The 23,271-nt window shown below is 40.7% G+C and overlaps 1 protein-coding gene across 1 annotated transcript in view; it reads left to right on the top strand.

The window, feature by feature from the left end:
- Positions 1-23,271, top strand: part of CATSPERE (catsper channel auxiliary subunit epsilon) — a 270,064-nt gene that overhangs the window by 112,451 nt on the left and 134,342 nt on the right. The window contains exon 10 of the mRNA XM_058309404.1: positions 21,338-21,815. Coding sequence (XP_058165387.1) covers positions 21,338-21,815 — 478 coding nt within the window. The remainder of the gene's footprint in view (positions 1-21,337; positions 21,816-23,271) is intronic.

Genomic DNA, 23,271 nt, shown 5'->3' with positions numbered 1-23,271 from the left:
AAAAGATTAAGCCAAATACCAAGCCAAAGTGAACACAAATCCTTTTTGGAGTAATAAATTCTGAAGTCAGTCCTCTAAGAAATTCTTCAAATAAAGTTTTGGCAATACTAGGCTCTTACTTGAAAATGAAGAAAATCAGTACCATGGGAGTCAGCAGAAATAATACAGGGCAGAGTCATTCCTGCAGAGATATGGGGTATTGGAATTAACAGAATGTAAAACGTGTTGACTAAATGTAAATAATTTAAAAGAAAATGAAAAACATAAAGAGGGGGAAAGTCTAATAAATGACAATGTTGTTGTAGAATTTGAGAGAGGTTCAATTATTTGTGTATAGAAAGGCCAGGACTCAGGAATGATTTTGAGAAGGAAAAATGGTTTATTGATGGCTGGCCGGACTCGGGAGCTTTTTGTTTCAAACCCAAGCCCCAAACAAGAATTTTGAGTTCCTTTTATACAGAGGAAGGGCTAAATCGTTCTTTGTTTCAGTGCTCAATATGTTTGAATTAGCATATATATCTTTCACATTCTAGGTAAGTTTTTAGCATGGACTTCATACATTCTAGATAAGCTTTTAGCACATTTGGTTTGCATTTTCCCTGAATATTTAAAGTTTATAGAGTTTGCATTGATAAACTGTTTCCTGGCACTGGAGTCGTTGCCATGGTCACCAAGGGCAGGGCTGCAGCCTCTCACCATCCCATACCCACAAGTCAGGACAGACAGCTTAGGTTACGGTTATCTCCGAAGAAACAAAGAGCCTCCCACCCATAGCCCACATCATTTTCCCGCCTTATGCCGAAGCTTAACTTGCTAAGCTTTGGCATAATTATTGTTGGAGCTATGAGGTGGATGGCTGTTTGTTGTTTTGATTGATTACTTTACTTATCAATTTTTAGTGTAGCATCCAGGACTTTGTTTTTAGAAGTTTAGAAGTTTTCATTCTGGATAGCAGAATTCTGGGGCGGGGGCCCACCTGCAGTCATCCTGGGGCCACTGGTGCTCACATAGATTTCTAGTCAGGCTCCAGATCCATCTATTAATTTTGTTTTACCCTTAAAGAGTTTACACCTTTAATCTTAAAGGAGTGCTGAAGGGAGATGATTTCTTTTTGGTAACTGCTTCCTGCTGGCCATGGGCTGTAGTTATTGCCTAACAAGGTGTAAAACTCTTATTTTATTTTAACTGGAGGAAGATGGATCTGGCATTCTGTACGAAGTTGGATAAAGTTTTCATATTGTTAATAAGATGTTCACTCTGAAAGAAACAAACTTAATTAAAATTTTGGAATACTTGTTTTTAAAAAAGGACCTTGGATTACAGAGATAGACAAGGTTAGGTGTTTATAAAGATGGTACCCCTTTTTAAAAGCTGATGGGAACAGTATATATATATATATATATATATATATATATATATATATATATATAATTTTTTTTTTCTCTAAGGTGTTTTTAGAGAGAAATTGCAGTAGATACTTAGCTTTGTTTTGAAGACACATTTCAGGCTGTTTAATAATTGGTACTCATGTGTTCTGTTAGATGCTCTTGGTGAACTAGCACCTTTTGGACAGTTGGTTTTATTTAGGACTAGTGCACTAAGATGGAATTTTTCTCAGTTTTTAGCTGTGGGAGTAGATTAGAACTACAGAATAAAGTTTTTTACATTTTGGTTTTAATAGTACAATTTCTGCTAATTTTGCCTGTTTAATAGGTGACCCATTATTAGCAAGCAAGCCTCATTTTTGCTACACAGTAAAGTACAGTAGAATAGTAAGTTGGCTGAGCCTGGCTAAGACTGTGGCCTTATTTTACAGACATGTTTATTAACTATTTAGAAAATAAAGTTACGAGGAATTTGACATATCTAATATACTTTTATACGATCCAGAATAGAAAAGATAACATTATAATTATTAGGCATATATTTAGTACAGGATAAAAGTACAACACTTTAATATTAATTAATGTATTAGGATTCTGAGTTGCAATTAATAGTTTTAAATTTCAGGATTGTAATACTTTACATGTTATCTCTCCATGGGAGCTGGCCATAATGCCAACTGTGTTTAAGTTTTACTTACAGTATCCTGGTATCATGGCTCCACTTAGCATGTTCTTCACAGTGAGCAAGTCGCAGCATCATTGATCCTAGAGAGAGTTTCCAGAATTCTACCAGCCTGGTGCATAGTGCTTTCTGGCACTACGGAACAGTGCCAGTTTGGAGGCAATATCCATTGTACACTTTTGGCTGTACTGAGTCATTATTGGCTGCTGCAGGAGCTTGAAACTGCAACATAGTTTCCATCAACTTCAGGAGCAGAACCAGAGCTGATATAGCAAATATTTCTAATTGAGGGGTCAGTGACCAGCCTAGCCAATAACTCACATGGAGAGGCAACCTGTAATGTATTCAAGGCTTGGTTTGAATGCACAAAAGAGTTTGACAATGTTAAAGTTTATTCCTTGTTTTATATATATTTTAAACAATTTAATTCAACACATCATATATCAAATGACTGTTTACTTATACAATTTTACCATTAAGGTAATAGTAGGTATTTTACTTTAGTAATAGAGGGAAAAAACTATATTTCATTGTTAATTTGAAAACAGAAGATTCCCAATAGAATCAAGATAACTTTTTATTACCACTTACTTAAATATGCACCTTGTGGTGGCCTTCAGACAGGTTTTGTTATCACAAAGTTATTCTTTGCTACCAATACCAATCCAATTTTTTAGTTAACAATGACTTCTAGAACTAGAACTATTTAAATGTTTTCAGTTTGGAAGATGTTTTACAAACTCTTTATAATTGACTACAGCCACAACGACTAGTTACCTTATGTTTAAATAAACTTATAAAATTACAATTACTAACCAGAGAAATTTACTTTATTTATTCAAGAGAGTATCTCTACAATCTTTCTTCTTTAGCTTAATTTCATTAATGTAAACTTACAATTTTTATTACTCTGAAGATTTTGTACATATAATGTTAATTTATTTAATGGGTATTTTATAAACTAAGGGAGATTACACCCAAGCTAAATAAAATTGAAACCATTATAGTTTATGCAAGGAATGTTCTCTTTTTTTTTTACAGGAAGCTAAAACTTCTTTTCTTTGTTTAGGTTATGAAAATGAATAATTTTTAAAGTATACTGACTACCAGGTTTCAAAACATATTACACAATTACCTAATTTGTTTAATCATAATCCAGGAAAGACTTCTCCATAGTTTTTATAGACTTTTTTTTTACTTACTGAAATTTGTCAACAGAGCCACTAATTACCCTTATTTTATGGCTGTTAAAAGGTTTAAACTGGGAAATTACAGGGCAAACTGATTCTTAATTCCTCAGCCTAGTAGATAGGTTTAATCTGCCACACCTAGTCCTGCCCTCAAAATTCTTGCAAAGAGAAGGGCCTTTCCCAATAGTTCCTATAATCAGATTTCTATATAACCTTTCCATCCTGCTTAGTCTAATTTGGGCTCCAGGAATATTATTCACATATATAACTGCATATTTAATTTTTAACAATTTGAATAGAGCTCTTTTAAGGATTTTCATTTGTTATTTTGATATTATCATCCTGATGTATGAAGACACACACTGAGCAAATGGGCAGACACAAATAGACACAGAAACACAACTCACTGATGTTACTTATAATTTGCATTATTTTATATACTGTTTAGCTTAATTTGGGTTCCAGAAATATTATTTTATAACTTCATATTTAACCTCAACAATTTGAGCAAATAGGCAGACATGAATAGTTTGACACAAAAACATAACTTTAGTTACTTAAAACTTCTATTTTTTACAAAATAAGCATGACTGCAAAACATTTTAAAGACTCCTGAAACTTTTCTTAATTTGCACTATGTGCAGTTTTGCACAAGAATTTTGTTTTTTAACTAATGGCTTGTAACCAAAATGTTCCCAATGCTTTAGCACCATTTTCTTTTGTTTCAGAACCTTATATTTTACCTTGAATTTAGCAGAATTTTGATAAGCAACAAGATTAATTCTATGTATATTTACCAAGGCTATTTGATGCCTCAGGGAGACTGGTTTCTCTCATGAACTGCCACTTTTAGGAACACTGACAGTCAAGGCAGGAGACTTTCTTTTTTCCCCCAGTTCTTGGGAGATAATAAAACTCCAGTGGTCATTTAACCCCAAGGACTAAGAATTCCACCAGGCAGCAATTTAGTTTACACTTGGATTCATGAGAGAAAGCAGGGTTACTAATAGCAGTAGGACAGGAGCTGTTATGAAATAACCATAGGCAAAGGCAAGGGGCGAGGCTAGGCTTGAAGTAACCATAAACAAAGGTAAGGTTAGTTTAGAATTTACACTTACAAGAATAGTTTCAGTCTAAATTCACCCAGTTATAATTTCAGTTATTATCTTTCCGCTGTTTTATAATATAAATGCATCTATAAATGATCTTAACTCTTAGTTACAGTTTTTATTAGTTTTTTAACCTTAAGGTGAATTGGATACCTTTATTAATTAAGCTAAAAAAATTTTATTAGTAACAATTTTGTGAAGTCCTGCCTTTTCTTAGTAATGGAACAAATTCTCATATGCAAGTTATGCATTTAATTTACCAGCAAGAGAGTATTGGCATTTAAAGATTCATTTTAAACTACATTTTTACCTTTTTACTCTGAATTCTTGGGCACCAGCAACTGACAGAAGCCAAACATAGATTTCAAAGTGGCATTTCATTCTTTTTTTTTTCCTTTTCCCTCTGTAGTCAGTCTCACAACCCTGAAGTTCCCAGCCAGACCATTGAAAAGGCTATCAAGTGATTAGAGGTCTACTGTTTCAAGCTATAGCCTCCTTTTTTCAGACAAGTTTACAGTTCTAAAACATTTCAAAGTATTTCTACAGTCTTACAGAGATAGAGATTTGGAAAAGTAAAGAACCTGGGCAGAATGCAAATGTATTTTGGCCTTGACACCCTAGGGAGGGAACTTTACTGCATTTATTTTGATTCTGCTTTTCATCATCTTCACCTCCCCCCCTTCCAGTCAGTAGGGTGCAGAGTGATCAAATAGGAATGCGGTTTATGAATAGGAGATGTGGACTCACTGGAAAGGGGAAAGCTGCTCCCCCCTTTCCAGCTTTCTGCCAAAATGGGGAGACAGAACTTAACTCAAATTCAGCACCCCTCCTGGGGACCCAGCCACCCTGACTGGGGTAGCCCCAACAAACCCAGGTGGGGACCTAGTCACCCTGACTGGGGTAAGCCCCAACAAACCCGGGTGCGTGGCGCAGACACAGACGGCCTCCAAGCCCTGGCAAAGGGGCGGGCCAGAGACAAGGCAGCAGAGCATGCACAAACATCCAGACTCCACAGTTTTGCCCCATAATCAATTCACCCTCTTGCCAATGGCAAGGGACGGTTCCAGCTCAATTAAATTCCACTACTTTATATAACCACACATCTCCAACACCAGCATTGAGCTGACACAGACAGAAACACAAAGGTCACTAATCTGACCCACAAGTTCTATATATATATTTTTCAGCATGGCTGCCCCCGCAGCAATCACAAACCTTAGAGAGAACACTTAACATTAACATCTGGTATAAAGCGAATTCATTCACAATTCAGCACTATAACAAAAGATTCTAGCTAGACTTTTTCACTGTTTAACTTTATACCCAGACCAAGCTTTACTAGAAAAGCCGATCCATTTTCCTGTAACCAAGTTTTTTAAAAATCCAGACCAATTTCCAGGACTTTAGGACTTGAACCTATAAACAACCCTTCCTGTTAAAATTAAGCCTCCACTCCTTTGGTGGATATAAGACCAGTACCAGATCCCAACATGCAGTTAGACATACCCAAAATACCATGCTTTTTCCCGGTTTTTCTCCAGGACGTTAGGACTCGAACCTGTAAACAGCCCTTCCTATTATAATCAAGCCTCCACTCATTCAGTGGATATAAGACTAGTACCAGATTCTAACATACAGTTAGACAAACCCAAAACACCAGGCTTTTTCCTGGTTTTTCTCCTTTTTCCAGACCTAGAGAAAATGGCTTCCCCCCAATTGTCTGGGGCTACTAGGGTTCTCTCGGGAGATGATCAGTCTCCCCTTCCTAGCAATTAAAGCTAGGGTTTTCCAGACTGTGCTCACCCGGGGAGTCTTACTTTCTTCCATGTTCGGAGTTCTTTTTTGTTCCTAGAATCTTTCTCTTTAGACCTTCCATTGCCCTCGATTTTCGTTGGGAAGATTCTGGTGGAGCCCACATCTTTTCTGGATTAAATTTAATTCAGGGGCACCCAGATTTGGGGTTCATCTGAGTCCTCCCGGCTTCCTCAGGGATTTGGAAGGGGCAGCAAATGCTACCATCTCTGGCCTTCGTTTGCAATCCTGGGAGAGCCCCCAAAAATGTTGTAGAATTTGAGAGAGGTTCAATTATTTGCGTATAGAAAGGCCAGGACTCAGGAATGATTTTGAGAAGAAAAAATGGTTTATTGATGGCCGGCTAGACTCGGGAGCTTTTTGTTTCAAACCCAAGCCCCAAACAAGAATTTTGAGTTCCTTTTATACAGAGGAAGGGCTAAATCATTCTTTGTTTCAGTGCTCAATATGTTTGAATTAGCATATATATCTTCCACATCCTAGGTAAGGTTTTATCATGGACTTCATACATTCTCGATAAGCTTTTAGCACATTTGGTTTGCATTTTCCCTGAATATTTAAAGTTTATAGACGTTGCCTTGTTAAACTGTTTCCTGGGACTGGAGTCATTGCCATGGTTACCAAGGGCAGGGCTGCAGCCTCTCACCATCCCACATCCACAAGTCAGGACAGACAGCTTAGGTTAAGGTTATCTCCAAGGAAACAAAGAGCCTCCCACCCATAGCCCACATCAATGTAATTCATAGAACTGAAAGCCAGGAAATCATTACCATAAAATTTGGATAGTGATGACCCTGAAAGGATTGGGAAAGGGTATAGGTGGCATTTGGGGAGCTTTGGTGATATTCTATTTCTTAATCTGTATAGTCATTACATAGACTTTTGCTTTGTAATAAATCATTGAGCTGTATACATTTTATTTGCTCCATTTTCTGTAACTATTTAAAAAAAAGGATATAAAAATAATTTTAAAACATTATATTTTATATAATAAATTTAGATAAAACTAATAATGGAAATTTAAAGTAGACAGCTTTAGAGACAATTAGATACAACAAAGAGCTAGTGCATTAGAAATTACATATGAAAAATTAAACAAAATGCAAAACTAAGAGAAAACGCAATAGAAAACAAGAAAAAAGAGGGAAAGAGCCATGGAGGAGAGAATGGAAAAGAGAAGATCCAACATATATCTAACCAGAGTTCCAAAATGAGAGACTAGAGAGAATAGGAAAGTGCTTGGATTTTTCAGACTTAAGCTATCAAGCCACCATTCAGAAACACTAATACATTCATCAATAGAGGAGAAAAGAAAACCTGCTTAGACACAAAATAATGAAATTTTGGGGTTTCAGAGACTATTAAAAGTATGCAGACCTCCCAAAGAATTACAAGATAAATGGTGATGAAACAATTAGGATCGAAGATAAGACAGTGGAATATTCAAATAACTGAGATAAAGTGATTGTCAACCTAAAATTATATATATATGCAATGAAAGTATCATCTCAACAAAAATTTTTAAAGGTATTTTAACAACCAAAACCAGAGACTTTAGAACTGAAAAGTACTAGTAGAAATTTTATTGGATTGCTCAGTAGCAGAATGGAGATGACATGACAGAGGAAGCAGTCAATGAAATTGAAAATACATCAATAGAAACTTTCCAATCTGAATCACAGAGAGGAAAAATTGTAAGAATTGAATCAAACTTCAGGGACCTGTGGGACAATAACAAAAGGTCCAATGTTCATGTCATTGGAGTCTGAAAAGGAGAGAAGACTATTGTATAGAAAAAAATATCTGAGCAAATAATGGCTAGAAACCTCCCCAATTTTGCAAAAGTTACAAAGTCAAGCTGTTTAGCAAGCCCAGGCAAAATAAGTGCAAAGGATTTCATGACCAGATACATCAAAATCATACTGCTGAAAACCAAAGGGAAAAAAAATCCTGAAAGCAGCCAGAAAAAACGTGACATGTCACATGTAGGAAAACAATGATTCAGGTGATTACAGACTTCTCATCAGAAACCATGGATGACAGTCAGCAACAAAACAGCATTATTAAATACTAAAGAGAAAGAACTACCCACCCACAATTCTATTTCCAGAGGAAAAATGTCTTTCAGGAATGAATGAGAAATAAGGATATACTTAGGTGAAGGAACTCTAAGAGCATTTGTTACTAGGACACCTGCTTTAAAATAAACACATGTTAAATGTAGTTTATCATGTGGAAGGAAAACAGGAATGCGGCGGCTTGCTCGGTTGGTAGAGGTGGGGTCTGGCTGCGGACGAGGGGTCGGTCCAGCTTTGGACGAGGGGTCGGTCCCACTTGGGACGAGGGGTCGGTCCGGCAGCAGACGAGGGGTCGGTCTCACAGGGGTTGCGCGGTTCGGCTGACGGGGTCACCCGGCAAAGCCGGCGACGAAGGGGTCGCCCGGAGAAGCAGGCGACGAACTGGGGACAAGGGAGGCCAGGCCCTTGTCGGGGGCTCTCGGGACTGGAGGGCGCACGGCAGAAAAACTACCGCGGAGACAAGGTAAACACGCAAGTCCACTTTATTGAGGGAGAGGCAACAGTTTTATAGGGGCTGGGGAAGGCTGATTGGTCGAAGCCACGCCCTGTTCTGATTGGTTGCCGGCGAAAGGTCAGTGGGCGGTACTGGACGGGGGAGGGGTGGTGATTAGGGATTGGCTGTTGCTGTTGCTGGGGGAAGTGGCAGGGCTTAGTGATTGGTGGCTGCTGTTGCTGGGGTAGAGGGCAGACTTGAGTTTCCCGCCCACGCCTGGCTGTTGCTGCTGTCGGGGGGAGGGAAAAGGGCAGACTGGAATTTTCCGCCCTGCGCCTGCGCAGGGAGAAAGAAGAAGAAGGGTGCCGCCCCACAGGCATCGTGTGGCGCCATCCGGGAGGAGGGGCGGCCGCGGAAGCATGGCTGCCGAGAAGGGGAGACCCGAGGGCACTCTGCGCCCATGCCGAGCTCCCTTCAGGGGTGGCGGTGAGTCCGACCAGCCACCCTATTATGGGGGCAGCGGCTTGGCCTGCCGCGGCTGCTCCCCCGCCAGGCCAGCAAACCACACTTCAGCCCGAGGGGTGACCGCATTTCCCCCTTCTTTTCAAATAAGAGCCAGGATGGCAGCAGCAACAAGTAGCCGAGGCCCAAGAGGCAGTAAGCAATGAGGGAAGCAGGGCTGAAGAGGGAGGTGAGTATGACGGGGATATAAATGTACAATTTAGGGGGCGGTATCTTGCCATTGCAAGCAAGGGTGGCCAATGTCCAATTCTTGTTGATCTCAGCGGCTATAAGGTCTATCTGCTGTTAAAAGTCCTGAATGACAGCGTGTTACAGGTAGTTGATCTCTTCTTGGCGGCAAAGAGCGGTAGAGGCAGACTGTGTGATGGTCTGGAGGATCGCAGCGGTGAGGACAAGTCGCGTCAGGGCACCAGCGGCGGTGGTGGCGGCAGCGTCGGGAGTGGTGGAGACGTAGGCGAGGACAACAAGAAGGCCAAAGTCTCCACGGGCGCGAGAGAGGCCGATGTTAACGGGGCGGGCTGACATGGGGCGGCCCAATCTGCAACGCAATGGGGGTTCAAGCAAAAAAAGGAGGGGGGCGGGGGACGAGAAGGGATGCTTTGGATGGCTGAGAAGAGGAGAGAGGTCGAGACAGGAGGAAGCTCCGCAGAAGTATAGGGAGGCAAAAGCAGAAACGTGATTAGATGCTAGAAAGCAGGCCGCGGGCCGGGGAAAGCGGGTTGCGGGCCATTTAGTGGGGCTGGAGCTTCCCGAGAGCGATGGCGGCATGGGGGGCTGCGGTTACAGAAGACTTGGGGTACCTGCGGGAAGAGTGAGCAGGAAGAGGTCGGGTAGGAGGAGGCTGAGAAGATGAAGTGGGAGGGGTGTCCTCAGCAGTGGCGAGTCGCTGATAGCTAAGGAGAGAGACTATGTTAATTGGCTCGCCAGCACGGTGAGGGTTGCGGCGTCTGCACTGACGGTAAAGTGCGAGCAGCGAACGGACTTCAGGGTTGGATGGTTGTCTCTCGGGGTGGAGGGTGAGCTGGCTCAGTTGGTGCTGGATCACTCGCATTTGGCGCCGTTCCCTGCGGGACATCCGCTGCAGAGGTGGCGGGGAGGTAGGTGGAGGTGCCCCGGCGGGGGAGGAATACGGGTCCAAAAATAGGCCAGAAGGGGCCGCGCGTGCGGCAGCTTGCCACGGATCGGATGGAGGGGGCCGCCCGGGGGAGGCAGAGCCGGGGGGGGGCCGCTGGTGAGGAGGGCGCGAGAGGAGCCATTGCCCATGCAGTGTTACAAAATGGCTGTGGGCCGCCCTGCGTGGAGGGGTAAAATGACGGGGAGGGAGCTTCCGGCCCACTCAGGCAGGAAGTCGCCGGGGGGAGGGAGGGGTAAAGGGACCTCCCCTTTTCGAGCGAGGAAGAAGGCGGAGGTCCGCCATCTTGAGAATGCTTCCCCTTTTCAGATGGCGAAAAAGGCGGAAGCCCGCCATCTTGGGAGTACTTCCCCTTTTCGAGCGAGGAAGAAGGCAGAAGTTCGCCATCTTCACCGGCACTTGGCACTGCAAGATTACACTGTTTAGGGGGACAATCTTCGAGCGCGTTATTAAGGCGCTCGACAAGCGACTCAGAGTCAGAGTCGGAGCCGGCATCAGGATCCCGATCAGGATCCCTGTTAAGGTCGTCGTCCTGACAATCGCGGCGGCGGCGGTGGCGCGGCCGGGGGTAGTTGATGGTAGGGGCGCCTTGAAGGCAGGTGCGGATGGTAAAAAGCGCCGGTAATAAGCCAGGAGGGAATCTTTTACCTTCCTGCTCCACAGCAGAAGTGACCCTATCTATAAGGCGAGTGTAGGTATCCGGGTCCCAGAGCTGACACGTGGTAAGCCACGGATTAAAGGGGAGAAGAAGGTCCCAATATACTTGAAGCTGTTTCAAAGAGATCTTACACCGGTGAGTGTCTAGGAGACCGGCGAGGGCCCGAACTTGCGGGGCTTGCTTAGCAGAAAGGATGTTACCCATTGCTAATGGCCTTTTGGAGCTGATAAGAAAAGGGGCCCTTACCTTGAGAGCGCGGCGATGGGAGCCGAGGTGCGCGGTGAGACGAGGGGTCGGAGCCGGTGGGGCTCCGACGGTGGTCACGGGCCAAAGGAAGGCCCCGACGAGGGGAAGGCGAAACGATGAGCAGTGGAGCAAGGCAAAGAGGAGCAAGCGCGGAGGGGAGGAGGCAGAGGTGAAGGCAGGGGTGGAGGTACTCAGGCACGCGCTCCTGAGAGTTTTATTGGCGCCTCTTAATCATAGCGGGTCGGTATAAGCCCCCGACATGGAAGGAGAAAGCCATCCAGTGATTCTCCCAGACCGCCGTGGATCGTATGAGGTCGCCAAGGTTCAGGAGCAGCAATGCAGAGCGAAAAGATAGGGGTGAGAAGAGAGGAGGGCGTAGGGCTGTGGTAGGGTTACTTCAGACGTGCAAGCGCGCGCTCCCGAGAAATCCAAGGCTCCTCTTAATCGTAGCGGGTCGGTATAAGCCCCCGACATGGAAGGAGAAAGCCATCCAGCGATTCTCCCAGACCGCCGTGGATCATATGAGGTAGCCAAGGCTCAGGTAGCAGCAATGTTGCACGAGAGAAGCCCCAAGGTGAGAGGAGGGGGGGGGGGCCGCCAGGTTATGGAGTGAGGCTGTGGTGGGGTTGCTTGGCCCCACATTGGGCGCCAGCTGCGGCGGCTTGCTCGGTCAGTAGAGGTGGGGTCTGGCTGCGGACGAGGGGTCAGTCCAGCTTTGGACGAGGGGTCGGTCCCGCTTGGGACGAGGGGTCGGTCCCACTTGGGACGAGGGGTCGGTCCCACTTGGGACGAGGGGTCGGTCCGGCAGCAGACGAGGGGTCGGTCTCACAGGGGTTGCGCGGTTCGGCTGACGGGGTCGCCCGGCAAAGCCGGCGACGAAGGGGTCGCCCGGAGAAGCAGGCGACGAACTGGGGACAAGGGAGGCCAGGCCCTTGTCGGGGGCTCTCGGGACTGGAGGGCGCACGGCAGAAAAACTACCGCGGAGACAAGGTAAACACGCAAGTCCACTTTATTGAGGGAGAGGCAACAGTTTTATAGGGGCTGGGGAAGGCTGATTGGTCGAAGCCACGCCCTGTTCTGATTGGTTGCCGGCGAAAGGTCAGTGGGCGGTACTGGACGGGGGAGGGGTGGTGATTAGGGATTGGCTGTTGCTGTTGCTGGGGGAAGTGGCAGGGCTTAGTGATTGGTGGCTGCTGTTGCTGGGGTAGAGGGCAGACTTGAGTTTCCCGCCCACGCCTGGCTGTTGCTGCTGTCGGGGGGAGGGAAAAGGGCAGACTGGATTTTTCCGCCCACGCCTGGCTGTTGCTGCTGTCGGGGGAGGGGAAAAGGGCAGACTGGAATTTTCCGCCCTGCGCCTGCGCAGGGAGAAAGAAGAAGAAGGGTGCCGCCCCACAGGCATCGTGTGGCGCCATCCGGGAGGAGGGGCGGCCGCGGAAGCATGGCTGCCGAGAAGGGGAGACCCGAGGGCACTCTGCGCCCATGCCGAGCTCCCTTCAGGGGTGGCGGTGAGTCCGACCAGCCACCCTATTATGGGGGCAGCGGCTTGGCCTGCCGCGGCTGCTCCCCCGCCAGGCCAGCAAACCACACTTCAGCCCGAGGGGTGACCGCACAGGAACTTTAAAACAGAATAGTAAAAGGAGCAACAAACGGTTTGGAGTAAACCCAATAGACTATTTGTATATCCTAAATTTCCTTAAAATATGTATGACAGGTAAAAGCAAAAATTATAACATTGTCTGGTGGGGTTTTAATGACTATTAATATAATACATATGACAATTACAACATAAATGGGAAAGAATTAAGTGTCATATTTGATGGTGAGGTTCCTACACTCCACTAGGAATGTTAAAATATTAATTATAACTAGGCTATCAAAAGTTAAGTATGAAATTGTACTCCATAGAGCAACCACTAAGAAAATTAGACAAGATAGACAAATTAAAATGGAATATTAAAAATTCAAATAATCAGAAAGAAGGCTGAAAAGTGAAACAGAAGAGCAAGAAACAGAGGAGACAAGAAGAAAATGATAAAATGGTAGACCTGAATCTAAACATATCAATGACTACATGAGATATAAATTGTCTAAAAACACCAATTAAAAGGCAGAGATTGTCAGATGGATAAAAAAAGCAAGACCAAACTATTTGCTTTCTATAAAGAGCCCATTTTAAATATAGTCAAACAGGTGGATTAAAAGTAAAAGATTGGAAAAGGATATACGGTGCAAATAAAAGAAAGTAAGAGAGGCTATATTAATGTCAGACAAAGTAGGAAAATTATCAGGGAGAAAAGGGTTAATTCACCAAAAAGACTTAACAATCCTAAATATGTATGCATCTAACAAGAGAGCTTCAAAATATATGAAGCAATAATTGATTGAACTGAAGTAAGAAATAGATAAATCTACAAATTTATTTGGAGAATTCAAAACATAATTTTCAGTAACAGCTAAAAGAAGTAGCAAGGATGTAGGAGACACAAGCAAGACCAAGGTTCAGCAAATTATGGCCCATCATCCAAATCTAGCCTGCCACCTGTTTTATAAAGAAAGTTTTAGTGAATGAAACACAACCATGCTCATTTGTGTATTTATCTTCCATGGCTGCTTTTGCACAACTATAGCACTAATGTAGAGGTGCAACAGAAAATATGTGGTCTGCAGAATCCTAAAATATTTACTTTCTGACCCTTTACAGAAAAAACTCTGAACCTGAAAAACACTATTAGCCAACTAGACCTAAATAGCATTTATAGAATACTACACCCAATAAGAGCAGGAAATATATTCATTTCAAGAAGACATAGAATGTTAACAAAGATAGACCATATTTTACAACACAAAACAAACTTCAGCAAATTTAAAAGAATAGAAATCATGCAAACTAGCAATCGAGAAAAACAAATATATATGATAAACCCTGAAATACTTGAAAATTTAAAAACACACTTCTAAATAACCCTTTGGATAAAGAAGTCTCAAGGCAAATTAGAAATTATTTTAACTGAATGAAAATTAAAATACAACATATATTTTATGTAACTATATAAAAGTGGATGGAATTGAAAGAAGGAATGGGCAAAACTCCAATTATAGTTGAAGATAGAACAAGTAGACAAAATAAATACAGGAATAGAAGAACTGAACAACCAACTAAATCTAATTGACATTTATAGAGCACTCTACTTGACAACATAGAATACATATTCTTGACAAGTGCACATGGAACATTTAACAAGATAGACCATATACTGAGTCATAAAACAAACCTTAACAAATTTAAAGAATTTTAGTCATACAAAGTATATTCTCTAACCATAATTGATTAAACTACAAATCAGTAACAGAAATATATCTGAATCACCTAAATTCTTGGAAATTAAACAACACACTAAAATAATTCAAGGTGGCCAGAATTTGCAAGGCAGAATATCAAAGATGAGAGAGCTGTGCACAGAATTCCAGAAATTTGCATAGTGTCCTCTCATGGATTTGACAGAGTACTAAGTGCACACATGTCAGGAAACTATCCATGTCTGGGGAAAGAACCAACTAAAACAACTGAGGAACAGAGCTCAGTGTTCACAGCGGATGGGAAGATGACCCATGTATGCACCATGTTGTACTCTGGCTGCTTGAAGATTTCTTTTTTTTAACATTGGTTTTGTGCAATTTGATTATGTTCCTTGGTATAGTTTCCTTTATGTTTCTGGTGCTTGGAGTTTGTTGAGCTTTTTGGATCTTTAGATTTTAATTTAATCAAATTTGGAAAGTCCCTCCTCCTCTCCTTCAGGGATTCCAAGTACATGCATATTAGGCTGCTTGAAATTGTCTCACAGCTCACAGATGCTCTTTTCTATTCTTTTTCTTTTTTCTCTCTGTATTTCATTTTGGATAGTTTCTCGTGCTATGTCTTCATGCTCAGAAATTCTTTTTTCTTTCATTTCAAATCTGCTGATAATCCTAAACTGTCTTTTTTCTTATCTCAGATGTAGTCATTTTCATCTTCAGGAAATACATGAAAATATCCTCCATATTTCCATTTTATGTTGAAGTAAAAATACATCATTATTTTTAAAAAGATGTTAAAGAAGACCTAAATAAATGGATAGCTATACCATGTTCATGACTAGCAATATAAGATATTATAAAAATTTCAATTCTTCCCATCTCCAGATTTACTGCAGTTCCAATCAATATCCAAGCAAGTTATTTTGTGGAACTCAATAAACTGATTTTAAAATACATGTGAAAGAATTAAGAGCTGAGGGTTGGGAAAGGCTGAGGTAGCACAGTCTTTCTTTGACCACAAATCAAGATTTATTGTAAAGCATAGTAATTAAGACATAAAAATATTTATAGCAATTTTTTCCATAGTGGTTGCACATCTTGTCAACCTTTGGCATATCCAACCTTTTATACTTAAACACTTTTAGTGGTTGTGAAGTGATATTTCATCATGGCTTTATTTATATATAATAATATAGCCATGTCAGCTTTGTTATGATTAGCATGTATATGATAAATTTTTCTACTCTTTTATTATCAGTATGTCTGCCACTTGATATTGAAGGTGTGTAGTATTTCTTATAGACTCATTCAGGTGGGTCTTGCTTTTTATCCAGTGTGACAACCTCTGCCTTTAAATCAGAGTGTGATGGTTTGAAGCTCTATGTACCCAAGAAAAACCTGTTCACAAATTTATCCATTCCTATGGATGTGAACCTATTGTAAGTAGGACCTTTTGATGAGGCTGTTTCAGTTAAGTTGTGGCCCACCTCAGTCAGGATGGGTCATAATCTTATTACTGGAATCCTTTATAAGAGAATGAAATTCAAACAGAGAGAGACAGAAAGTCACAGGAAGCAAGAAGCTGAAATGGAACCTGGAAGAGAATGAAGAGACCAGAAGATGCAGCCATGTACATTGCCGTGTGATAGAGGAACCAAGGATTACCAGCTCAGAACGCCACAGTCTTTGAGGAGAAAGCATCGCCTTGATGATGCCTTGATGTGGACATTTTTCTGGCTTCAAAATTGTGAGCAAATAAATTCCCATTGTTTAAGCAAACCTATTTCATGGTATTGGCCTTAGCAGTCTAGGAAACTAAAACATGAGTATTTAATCAACTTTTCTGTTGGGTTTAAGTCCACCATCTTGATATTTGTTTTCTATTTATGCCATTTGTCCTTGTCCCTTTATTTTTCCTTTCTTGTCTCTTTTGGATGAATTATATATTTTTTAGTATTTTGAGGTTAACTTCTGTGTTGATTTTTTTAATCTATTTTTTCATAGCTGCAATGACCTGTACACTAGTCATCTTTAACTTGCCAGAATTAACTTTTAAATAATATTATACCATTTCACAACAATGTAACTATATAATTCTATTTACATCCACCCACACTTTGTGTTTTTGTCTCATATTTCTCTTCTACTATATGTTATAAATCCCTAAATACATTGTTAATATTTTTGCTTCAAAAAGTCAGTTATCATAAAGATAGATGAGATAGAGAAAGAAAAAGGAAAAATGAAAGAAAAAGAAAAGTAAAGAGCTTTGATATGTGTCTTCCTGGGTGTGTGTTATTTCTTTGTGCAGACCTGGAGTTCATGCAGTGTGAAGAATTTTTTTTCTTAATTTCTTGCAGCGCAAGTTCTCTCACCATTTGTCTGTATAAAGAATGTCTGTTTTTCACCTTCATTTTTTTAATGTTATTTTCTTAATATTTTTATTTTTTTATCCCCCCCTTGCAGCTTTTTGCTTGCTGTCTGCTCTCTGTGTCCATTTGCTGCGTGCTCTTCTGCGTTTTTTACTTGTCTCCCTTTTTGTTGCGTAAACCTTGCTGAGTTGGCTCTCTGCAGCGCTTGTGGGCTGGGTGGCACTCCACGGGACTTGCAGGCGAGCCTGCCTTCACAAGGAGGCCCTGGGATGTGAACCCAGGGCCTCACATATGGTAGAGGGGAGCCCAGCTGATTGAGCCACAACCACTTCCCCTTCACCTTCATTTTTGAAAGACATTTTTTACTGAATATAGAATTATAATTGAGAGCTGTTTTGTTGTCATTGTTGTTTTAGCAATTTATAAAGATATCATTCTTTTATCTTATGGCCTCCATCATTTGTGGTTGGAAGCCAGACACTATTTGTACCATTGTTCTCATGGATGTAATGTGTCTTTTCCCTATAGCTGCTTTTAAGATTTGCTCATTATCTGTGATTTTCAACAATCTGATTATGTGTCTAGATGTCATTTCCTTTGTATTTATCCTTCTTGAGGCTCAACTCAGCTTATCAGATTTCTGGATTGATGTCTTTCATTAATTTGAGAGTGTTCTTTGGCCAATATTTCTTCAAATATTTTATATACACCATTCCATTTTTCCTTTTCTTTTGGAACTCCAAATACATATATGTTGAACTATTTGGTATTGCCTAACAGATATCAGACGCTCTCTTCATTTTTTTCACTCTGTTTTTTTGTTCTTTGTATTTCAGTTTGTATATATGGTATTAATCTAGCTTCAAGTTTATTGCCTCTTTCATCTTCTTTTTCTAGTCTGCTCTTAATTCTGTTTATATTTTATTTCTTTTTTTTTAAGATTTATTTATTTTATTCCCTCTCCCTTTCCCCCCACCCCACCCCAGTTGTCTGTTCTCTGTGTCCATTTTGCTGTGTGTTCTTCTTTATCTGCCTTACTTTGTTGTCAGTAGCATGGAAATCTGTGTCTGTTTTTATTGTGTCATCTTGTTGTTTCAGCTCTCCGTGTGTGCGACGCCATTCCTGGGGAGGCAGCTCTTTCTTTCGCGCTGGGCGGCTCTCCTTATGAGACGCACTCCTTGTGCGTGGGGCTCTCCTACGCAGGGACACCCCTGTGTGGCACAGCACTCCTTGCACGCATTAGCACTGCGTGTGGGTCAGCTGCACATGGGTCAAGGAGTCCTGGGGTTTGAACCGCGGATCTCCCAATTTATTTCTGATATCCTATTTTTTTTTTATTTCTATCATTTTCATTTGGTTTTTCTTTTGTCTGTTCGTTTGTTTTTAGGAGGTACCAGGGAATGAACTGAGGACCATATACATGGAAAGCAGGTGCCCAGCCTCTTGAGCTACCTCCACTTCCCTGGTTCCCTTTTGTAAAAAAAAATTTTTTTATTCAAGTGTATCATTCATACATGAACATGCATAAACAGTAAGTGTACAGTAAAAGTTGTGAACTTACAAAATAGACATGCATAACATCATACAGAGATCCCATACCTCACCCCTCCACCAACACCTTGCATTATTGTGAAACATTTTTTACAAACTATGCAAGAGCATCATCAAAATATTACTACTAACTATAGTCTATATCTTACATTTGGTGTATTTTTCCCCCAACCCACCCAATTATTTTTTAAATATATTTTTGCTACAAAACTTACAAAACAGTCATGCACATGTGTAGAATTCCCATACAGCACCCCTTCACCAACACACCCCACTGTGTTACAGATTATGTGATAATATTATCAGACTATTACCACCAACCATGGTCCATAGTGTACATTTGGCACACTTTTTCCATACTCCCCCATTATTGACACAGTACATCTTTGGCATTGATGTCAGAATATTATAGTATTGCTGTTAACCACAGTCCATAGGTCACACCAGTTGTTATTTTTCCCATGCTTCTCCACATTCCCACCACCCTGCAACAATGATGGGCTCTAGTTCATAGAAGTACACTCTTGCATCTGACAATTGTTATCCACCTGTGGATTCACTGTGTTATTCAGGCCCTAGAATATTTTCTAGATTTATTTCAATTGACATTTACATCCCTAGACTACCCTTTTCAGCCACAATCCCATTTATAAACCAGCTGCTTCCTACTCACTATAATGTGTTACCATCAACTCCATCCATTTCCATACTTTTACAGTCAAGTTAATTAAAACTTCTGTATACATTAAGCATCAGTAGTTCTTCTCAACCCTCCTCTTATCTCCTAATAACCTATTAGGTTATTACTACTCTAGGTTTCAAATCCATGTGTTTATTCTTCATATTTAGCTCATATTATGAGACCATGTAATATTTTTTCTTTTGTCTGGCTTGCTTAGCATAATATCTTCAAGATTCATTCATGTTATCATGTATCCCAACTTCATTTCTTCTTACTGCAGCATAGTATTCCATCATATGTGTATACCACATTTTGTTTATCCATTCATTGGTTGATGGACATTTGGGTTGTTTTCATCTTTTGGCAATTGTGAATAATGCCACTATGAACATCAGTGTGCAGACATCTGTTTGTTTCAATTTTTAGTTCTTCTGGATATATTCCTAGTAAAGGACTTGCTGGATAATATGGCAGTTCTATATTTATCCCCTGGTTCTTTTTAATAATTTCTATATCTTGGCTGAAATTCTCTATCTCTTCACTCATGTTGCCCAAATTTTCCACTAGGTCCTTTAGCATTTTTATCACAGATACTGTCTCTTTAACCAGGCTTGGAATATCAGCACTGGTAAGATTCTGGAGATCTCTTCATACTTTACAGCTGAGTCATCAACTTTCCAAACTCTGAAAGAGTTCTCTCTGCTTTAGAGCTTAGCTTTTGGTCATTAAGGAATTTTTTTCTTTCTCTCATCTGCCCTTGGCTTTCAGGGCCTTGAAGATCTTACACTCTCCCTCTTTCCCTCTCTCCCCTTCTGCTTCCTTGTCCCCAGTCGTGGCAGAGAGACTACATCACACTCTGGGTAAATGGCAAGTATGCGTCAGATAGGGGTTTCACAGGCTTCCCACTCTCCCCCAGCCCATGGTAGCTGAGAGCCCAGAAGGCCTCTGATGGAACTCTCTCAGCTCTCCTGCCTGATGGCTTGCTCTCTCCCTGCCTTTGGAGGGTCATTGCCTTACATTTGGGAGAGGCCCTGAATGCCTCAGAGTGATGTCTGTTCCCCTATCTTCGCCAAGTCCTCCCTCTAATGCCTAAGCACCCTTTCAATGGGAAAATGACTGTGGGTGGGAGAAGACTCACCCTGTGGCTGGGACTCTTGGGAATTCTCATTTTGCATGCCAGCCAACAGGCAGCCCTAAATGGTTTGCTAAAATTTTGGCTAACTTCTCCTTATTCCTGTCTATGATGGATTCCTCCACCCATCCCCCTGCCAAGAACAGGAATAGCTATAGGTCTCTTCTATCAAAAGTTTATCACTTTATGAATTTATTTCCTTTTGGTTGTTAGCTCTTTCGTGTTTCTTTAAAAAAACTATAATTTTCTTGCTTATTGGTCTTGTTTTGGTTGGTAGAGTAAGAGTGGCAATTTAATATGACATTCTACATCCTACTCTCAAAGGTTGTTTAAATGATTATTTCTAACTTATTTCCCCTGTGAGAATTGTATGAAACACTTGTTTCCAGCAAATCTGTAAACCAATATAAACTTTAGGCTTTAAATTGATTCTTCATTTAGTAAAATGATTTTTGCCCTAAATTGTCTCTTTCTTTGATGGTCATAAACATATGAATTACATTTCTAAGAATGAGAAGCAGGTAGGGAGGAGGGAGAGAGGTAGAAGAAGGGTTGGGGCTAAGTGAAGTTAGGCCCACTGAATCTCTGACATAGCATCCTCTGAATGGTTTTCCTCTCTATTAGACTGTAGTACTGACTGTCTAAGGTTTTAAATTCCCACTTCTTACCTGATGCCCAAGAAACCTAGAATTCTAAAAATAATCTAATGTTTGGGATGTCCTTATATTTACTAAACATCAAGGTCAAAGGGACACTCCTCTAGAATGGATAAATAAGTAAGGAAAGAGAGGGATGATGCTCTCTGAGAAGTTTAAATGGAGTTAATATTCATTATCCCTACTGATGGAAACATAATAATATACAAAAGAATAATTTATTTTTATGGCCATATGTAATATATTTCTATGCCTAAAGTATTATTCAGAAGTATGATAAAACAGAATTAAATCTTAGTATTACTACCTTTTGTTTTTTAAGAGTAGCAAATTAGAAGATAGGAATTGTTATAACTGTCCCTAAAATCAAAGATTTTTCTAATTATTTTCAATTTTGTCACAGTCTAAAGGAAGAAGAAGCACCTTCGCAGTCTGGACAGAAAATGAAATTTACCTTAACTATGCTTCTCTTGTATTTGTGAAATTAACAACCACTAATGAGCTGAAAACTATTCTAGATCTATCACCAACTGCTACTCTGGCTATACACAATCTGGAATATTTGACACACCCTTTGGAATTTGTCTTGATATTAAGTTACTGCATTATATGTACTTCCAACAAAAAGCTTTACTTCGTGATATATAATGAAGATTCAGAACAGTGGCTGTCCCAGGACTTTACGTTAGATGTCCCTAGTCACAGTTTTTTAGCTTCACGTTCTCTATATTCAGCTATTCCAGAATTCATACTATGGGACAAACATAGGGTCTACTACAGTTATCATAATTTCACAGTTTCTGGAGTATTTCAAACACCTACAGAAAATGGAAATCTATCAAGGTTATCACAGAACAGCACTATTCATGATGTTTTTATAGGTAAGGATTCTCATTATGCATAATTATTCTAGACTTCTTAATAGATACCTTCCTTGTGAAGATGTAGCTAGCAATTATAAATGTACTACTATGTGCCGCTTTTGATAGCTAATTATGCATTTTTACCACTTAAAAATGGATTGTTCTTAAATTCAACTAACATTAGCTATAATCTCACATAGCAAAATGGCAAGTTAAAGTTCTTTTTTTAGAGGTTCATTTTGGTTAATCAATGGATACTGACTAAGCAATTTCTATAGGCATCTTCAGTGTGGGAGATGGTATGGTGTAGGGGAGTTAGACTGGATTAAAATCTATTAAAAGATCATTGACCCTCTCTAACTTTCAGTTTTCTAATCTATAATATAGGCCTGTTGTGTTGATTAGATAAGGGGTTGTGTATATAATGCTTATAACAATGCTTGCCAGATGGTAAACCTTCAATTAATAGTAGTTATTCTTCATCTTATTTTTACTAGTCTATTAGATATTATAGGAAAGAAGTAAGGGATATTTAAGCAAATTTAGGTTGTAAAATCAATAGGAAAATTAGGAGAGTGCCATAAGAGCACAAGGAAGAGAATGTTCTAAGTACAAGGAAGGGATCTATGGTGTCAAATGATGCTGATAAGCCTTGAAGATGTCCTATATATTTAGCAAAATGCTGGTTATCGGTGGCCTTGAAAAGAGCAATTGCAATGATGAAGTAGGAGAAAATAAGAGATTTTAGTAATTTGAAAGTTGGTGAAAAATGAAGTAAGGAAATCGATGAATGAAGATAACTAGATCAAAGAGTTAGTCAGTGAATGTGATGGTTAGGCTAATGTGTCAATTTGGACAGGTAATTGTGCCCAATTGTTTGGTCAAGCAAGCGCTGGGCTAATTGTAATACAAGGACATTTATGGGCTTTAGTCATCAGGGAGTTTACTGCATAGATGGCTGGTTACATCTACGATCAACCAGGGAGATTGCCGTCAGCAATGAATGATGTTTTATCCAATCACTTGAAAGCCTTAAAGGGGAAAGCTATTTCAGCATTCAGGGAGAATTTCCCAGCTCGTCTTTGGACAGCCAAGGCCTCCCAGAAACTCATCAAGGACCTTCACAGGACTTTCATCAGAGCCCCTGGTTGCAGCCTGCCTGCGGAACCTGGACTTGTGCATCCCCACGGTCACATGAGAGACTCTTATAAAGTATCATACTATATATAGATATCTCCTGTTGATTATGTTCCCTAGAGGTTCCTGACTAATACAGCTTTGTACCACGAGTGGTTCTTGAGGAACAGAGTTAAACATGGGATTTCTGAGGCGGTTCTGGGAGTTTTGCAATTGGCTTTCTACTCTAATTGGACTCAAGGGTACTGATGACTCCCTTTCCAATAACGAAGACACTAACAGTCCACAATGTGAGTTGGCAATGGAGATACACAAAATGTCAACACTGGATTCCTCT

The sequence above is a fragment of the Dasypus novemcinctus genome, chromosome 13 (assembly GCF_030445035.2).
Source record: "Dasypus novemcinctus isolate mDasNov1 chromosome 13, mDasNov1.1.hap2, whole genome shotgun sequence".
Lineage (NCBI taxonomy): Eukaryota > Metazoa > Chordata > Mammalia > Cingulata > Dasypodidae > Dasypus > Dasypus novemcinctus.
This window is presented reverse-complemented; position numbering and strand designations above follow the sequence as displayed.